This window comes from Sphaeramia orbicularis, chromosome 11, assembly GCF_902148855.1.
Source record: "Sphaeramia orbicularis chromosome 11, fSphaOr1.1, whole genome shotgun sequence".
NCBI classification, from domain to species: Eukaryota; Metazoa; Chordata; class Actinopteri; order Kurtiformes; family Apogonidae; genus Sphaeramia; species Sphaeramia orbicularis.
In genome coordinates this window covers 17678678-17685166 of record NC_043967.1, presented here as the reverse complement: position 1 = coordinate 17685166, position 6489 = coordinate 17678678, and the positions used below count along the sequence as shown (strand labels likewise).

The 6489-nt window shown below is 38.6% G+C and overlaps 1 protein-coding gene across 1 annotated transcript; it reads right to left on the bottom strand.

Annotated features, from left to right (window-relative positions):
• Window positions 1–2273: 2273 nt before the first annotated feature.
• Window positions 2274–6161, bottom strand: agr2 (anterior gradient 2). Its single transcript, XM_030147537.1, has 8 exons — window positions 6051–6161; window positions 5224–5340; window positions 5065–5128; window positions 4332–4384; window positions 4033–4109; window positions 3810–3873; window positions 2621–2704; window positions 2274–2536 (listed from the first exon to the last, which is right to left on the bottom strand). Exons 2-8 carry the CDS (start codon window positions 5330–5332, stop codon window positions 2487–2489), a joined length of 501 nt encoding a protein of 166 aa, XP_030003397.1. The 5' UTR covers window positions 5333–5340; window positions 6051–6161; the 3' UTR covers window positions 2274–2486.
• Between the last annotated feature and the right edge of the window lie 328 nt (window positions 6162–6489).

The window sequence follows — 6489 nt, the reverse complement described above, 5'->3', positions numbered from 1 at the left end:
TAACCGGCCCAGTCTGCCGTGCTCTGCGTTGGAAAGTTTGTGACAAAGGACAACAGATTCAGCTGAGCCTCAGTAACCCGGCAACAGGAAAAAGCTTTCAGCACGGGCAGTGTGGAGCCGCCCATCCAGGATGTCAAACACACACACAGTGCTGATCACAGAACTTTCCTTGTGAATAGACTCCTCACCAACTCGTTCTCAGCACTTCACTCTGCCACCAAAGATAGGCTGGTACATTCAAACCAAATAATTATTCACTTGAAATGATATTCATGCTCTGTGTGTTATCAGGGGTTGATAGAACGCAATTCCTGCCTTGCATCGACCACAGTGATCATATAACAGATGGACAAGAAACGTATTGTTTAGGCCTCTGGCATACTTCCCAGAGTGGAGAGCAGTTAAGCAAATGGGGCTCAGGAACTGCTCTGCCCTCAGTAACGTCTGTCAGGTTACTGCCGCCTGCTTCTCATTTTCACACTTTTATTCCAGAGTGAATGGAGCACACTGCACTGCTAATCCAATGAATAAATACGTCTATTGTAATGTTTAAGAATGTGGACATTGTTAACATCCATGGCATTTTGCTCTTAAAGCTGAAATAATCATAGTTTAATATAGAAATGGATCACCAGACGTTGTGTCATGTAGAACAAAACATCACTTGCTTCCTTGTTTCCCTCCTCCAGGAATTTTTTGGTATTAATTAGCTCATACTTATATTTTTCATTTCATTTTCTAATAATACATGTCTGTCATAAGGCAGCAGTTCTACTTTTAAACAGATTAGTTAACTTTCTGTACATTAGCGTCAAACTATGGTATATTGTGGCAATTTGAAGATCAAAGACAGAATCTGTGAGCCGTTAGAAACTTTAGGAAATAATGACTCTTAACAGGAAATCAACGTAAAAAAACTATCCAAAACTTCCTTTAGGAAGGGGTCAAAGGTCATTAACCAGGAGTTGTGTGGCACTAAAAAGAACTTACATATTGTATTTTCTGGAGCAGGAGTTCCTGAGTTTTTCCTGCTCAAAAGAGAAATGTTAATATTTTTCCAGGACATTAATGTGCAGAAGTGTATCATGAATGATCAAAGTAGCCTATGCACTTTTTACTGACATTTCTACCATCAAAAGAATGTTGAATAAATCCACTTTACTGTCTATTCAAACTTCCAGGGATTACGGAATGTCCTGTTGGTGCTGATGATCTGGAGGTGGTCCCTCTGCTCCTAATGTGTGCTATGTGCTAATGCTAATGGCCAGTAATGTGTGTATTAGAAATAGGAATAAGAAACCCAATTTCCCTTCAGGGACAATAAAGTTAACCTTAAGTTATTATAGAGTTAACCTTTGACCTTTGTTTAGTAATTGATACAAACACTGACTGATAATATTGGCTAGCAACACACTGACCAAAGCTAACATACTGTTAGCCTCATAGCCTAAATTTTTTTTCAGGATGTAGCCAATGATGCCAAATGAAGCAGCAGTGTTAGGAGTGTAAAGTTACTCAGATATTACAATTTGGCCAAAACTATGACTTAGGCCATTACACTAAGAGGCTAATGATACGCAAAAAACATTTATCACAGCATTGTTATGTGTTTTTCTCAGCTAATTATAAAAACAATTCCATGGACCACATTAAGATCGATGAAGACACAGCTGTTATAATTTTGCTGTAGTTCCATATTTTGATCTAGACAATGAAATGCAGCTGATATTTCTGAAAAGCTCATGTATGAACATTCAATATTTTTAGACAATCTTAAATTATATATATATATATACTGAAAAAAACATTACGAGATAATCCACAACAACTTATTGCATTGTGTTCTGTTCTATAAAAGCAGTGTTTTCATGTCATTTATGTTTGTGTTGTTTGCAGTCATTTACATAAATAACAGGTTTCAGAAAAACACACCTCTTCTCCTAAATAAACACCTGATCTGAATGTGAATTGCTCGTGTGATGGAATCGATGATAGCTAACTGCTTTCATTAATCTTGACAAACCAGTTGCAGAATGCAGGCTGACTGCTCAGTAGTCATTCCAGGAAGTCTCAAAAGTTTAACTCTTTCAGTAACATTTTCTTGAAGTTCTTGGTATGAATGTCTGTTTTCAATCAATCAATCAAATTTTATTTTTATAGTGCCAATCATAACAAGTTATCTCATGACACTTTACATATCAAATTGGTCGAAACCAGACTCTAAGCCAGTTTTGTAACCCTCAGACACATTAAAGAGCAACCATTTTTTTATATACAGTTTAATATTTATTCAAAAGTCATTCAGGAATACAGTAATAAAAACAAAACTGAGAAACAGTAGGAGAATACAAAGAGGAAAGAGTTCAAGCGAAGGTGAACAGTGGAAACTTTCCAGTGCTTAGTTTTCTGTGTGTAAACTGTAGTGACAGCGCTCTACTGGAACCAGGACCGGGGTGTGACAGAGAACGCATGTCTCGCCCTCGTGTTCACAGCTCAGACTTGAGGAACTTCTTGGCCTTCTCGATGTTGGTCATCACTGAGGGAGAAAACACTTACATGTAACTCACTTCTATCTCATGACAATGTACAGAAATCTGCGAATGTCAGCTGCAGAGCTTACAGAGTTTGAGGTCATTGGGTTCGTAGGCATACATCCGGTTGGAGTAGCGACCTGTGATGTCGGCTCTCACAGTCATTGAGGGGTCTGCGGAGAGAGGACTCATTCAGGAAACTGGCAAATATAGTTCAGACATAGTGCAGCTACTGTTGCTACATGGCTAAATATTTTGCATGTTATCGTGCACAATAGGCCCACATGGTGTGTTCCTAAGCAAATAAATGTTCGGTATCTGCTACCTTCTAACCACCTGGAGCTTGTTCCTGTGAGTTTTAAAGCTGTACTCTGTTGGTGAACTAAGAACATAAAGGTTCTCTGTGTTAGATGTGGAGTCTGTTTTGTGTGGGGGCTGAACATCTGTTGAATTTAACTGCATTTCTACGCTCATACTATTTAATGTTGCACAATATTGCAGCTGTGGTGAAGGAGAGAGAATGAAGAATTTAAGAATTCACCCCAGAACCTCGAAGTAGAAGTCAATATATTGTGGCTGGTATGGGTGTAGGACATAGATACTGTCATAGTCTAATGGAACCACACCGACATAATCTTTACGTTAGCACATACACAAATACAAATCTTACATTGTGAACTTTTAAAATCCTCAGACATTTTAAAGTGATACAATATGATGTTCAAAAGCCAAACTGATACAGTTGAACTGCAAAAATGTTACCAAACTTAGTGCTTTAGGAGCTAAGATATGTGTTCTGGTATGAGCAGCAGTTTGTATTGGCCAATTTTAACTAATGTTAGCAAATTTGGGCTATGTGTTGCAATATTTATTACTATATAACTAATATATGACTATCTGTTGACTTTATGACTTTAAAGGAAAGGTTAATTTATGGCTATATTCATCACTGTGCAATTTGATTTGATTTAATTTCTAAAACACATGCATGACAATAGCACCTAATACTCTTTATTATTCTGCAGAAGGAAAATAAAACCTTATGCATAATAATATCTATAAAACCCAATACACTGGTACAACAGAAACCAGATGACAGATCTATTTATGTATGTTATGCACTAGTTAAGGTGAAAAGTGTTTATGGACAGTATATACTAAAAAAGCATGTAGGTCTATTAGGAAACAAAGTGTTAAATTAATAGCACAATAGCACAATGAAAAACATTATAAATGTGTAACGAATATATTAAAAGGCTACAGGAAAGAAGTTCTTACCAACAAAAATGATTCTCGGGACATACTGGCCATCAGGAGAAAGATGCTTGTCTGTGGTTTCATACTGTTGAGGAAAAACACAAAAAGTTCTTAGTCTTGAAGGTTATGTACATAAAAGTTGATCCATTAATGTCTATGAATATGTTAAGTCCAGGGTTTTTTTGTTTTTACTATGTGCCACAATTAATGCAGAAATGTATCTGAGGTGTGAAATGTGACTTACCACCAGATTGAGGACGATGAAGTCCTCATCCAGAACCTTCTGGAGCTCGTCGCTCTCAGAGAAGACTTTCTTCAGTGCTGAAAGAGAAACAGGTTTTTAATCTGTCGCTGAAATCAGTGGCTCATGTTCCGTCCTCATGCACCACCAGGATGTAAGAGGTGACGTCACATAACATGAGCAAACAAACTGATTGCTCTTCAAACAGGTTCAACTTAATTCAACAGATCTTTTCAGGCATGAGTAAACCTAATCACTCACATAACAGCAGTTAGATTTGTCATTTCAATAGTGCGATTTACCTTTGCTGTGTGGGCAGTCCTCTAGGTGGAAAAGAACCATCAGAGGCTTGTTCCTGAAAACACAAATCAGGTTGAAGTCCACTGAATCCATGTCAATGCATCTCATTGTCCATTAATAGAAAAATTCTGAGATATGAGACAGAGTTGCTGGATTCTGGAATTAAGAGATTTTGTGTGCAACAAGTAGTTAAGTACATAAAGCAGGATGCAGCAGCAGTTAACTGACCAACACAAGGAAGTATAGATTCTTGTAGAGAGTAAAGAATGTTACACTCATTGGTTCATGTTTCTAAACAGTGTTTTGTGTCTGGTAACAAAGTTCATGCCCTCCTCCTTTGGCAGAGGCAGTCTCCAGGTGGCATGGAGGCATCTTGTTGTTCTACATTTTGTTTAAGTAAGTAAGTAAATTTTATTTATAGAGCACTTTTCACAGACAGAGTCACAAAGTGCTTTATCAAGTCAGTTTAGTTGTCCCAGACCATGGCCCCATGGCAAGACAAAATATTGAAACACTGAGGGAACATTTACGGATATCTTCAGGGTCATGAGGAAACATTAGCGCCTCCAAGCAAAAAGGAAGGACAGATAAGCCCAAGAAGACCAGACACTGTGTGGGTTAACCATCTGGAGAGATGTCACCATGACACAACCTTCAAGCACACAGCACATTCTGAGACTAGTCTAACACTGTATTTTTCCAGCATCCATATTAGTTTTTTTTTTTTTCTCTCACCTTGACCTGGACCAGTACAAGCCCTCCTCATAGGTCTGAGCCCAGATCAACTGGTCACCCCAACCTGCACATGGATGGATATTAAATATGTTTTAATTACAGATTAATAATTAACAGCATTCAAATAAAACACCACTTAAGTTCATCTTTATCACACACCTCTGGAGAGAGTCTGAGGAATCCTTTTGCCAGTCTTGGGGTAGTATTTCCCAAAGGTGGAGGACACGGTCACCAGGACCATGAGTACCCACAACGCCACTTGGGTCATCTTTACAACTGGAGGGCGGAGAAAGGAAAATCACTCAAGTGGCTTTTTCTCAAGAGTTCAAACAATGTAATCAATCACATTTGTTAAGAATACCACAAACATTACTCTCCTTTTGACAAGAAAAAGTGTTGACCTTTGACCCCTATTAGTGTCAGGTTTACATTTACTCGTCAGTTGCCTTGTTATTATGATCACATAATTTCTGTCTGCGCATCAACCAATAATCAGACTTAGGTCAAATACAAGTTATAGTTTTGGTAGTGTTGCCTTCAGAAGGCCAGGTCTCAATAAAGAAAATAAAAAACACCCTCTGCTGGCACCCTCATCTAAAGGGTGGGTGTGCTATTGTAGACTATACAAACATAACCCACTGCACAGTCAAAGGACAGACCAATTAAGACAGTTATTACTTACTTTTTTCTCACTCTCTTCTTTTTAACTATCAAATAACTTTAAATTATACATGTAAATATGTTCCCTTTCCTTCTATAATTTGTACTGAATTAACTTTTACTACATTAGTTGTAAAGTTTGGGGAAATTTCCATCCCTTATTTGTCTTTCATCACTGTAGTCACACTGCATTGGAGGTCACCAAAGTAAGAGGGAAAGACTTCTAATTCTTTCCCTGCAGAAAATTGACAATAACATGTCCTGCTCACATCAGATCAGACCTCCTACCTCCCTTCCATCCTCCCTTCTTTCCTTCCTTGTCTTACCTGTTCTCGAATGGTCAGATGAAAATGTAGGTGGACCGCAGTTCCTGGATCTGGTGTACCTCTCCGGTCACCTGTCTGGTATTTAAGCACCTGTTCCTTTGCAGTCCCGCCCTCTTCCCCGCCCTCCCCCCTCCCTCCCTCCCTCCGTGTCTCTGCAGGAATGCCACGGCTAATGCACCTGCCTAAAGGTTACCATTGTTTGATAACCAGACTCCATTACAAAACCCAGCAATTTTGTGTTTGTGTCCATATAAACAAAAACATCTTTAATCAGTTTGGAAACATTAAGCATGTTCTGTTACAGTAGAATAATGTCTTATAAACGGCATGCATTAGAGTCACATATCTGACCCTGGTGGGGTTGTTTTTAGTGTTTACGCATGTCAGGTCTGTCATTTTACGCATCTTTCTGCACGTGACAGGTCGGAGCTGCGAGTGG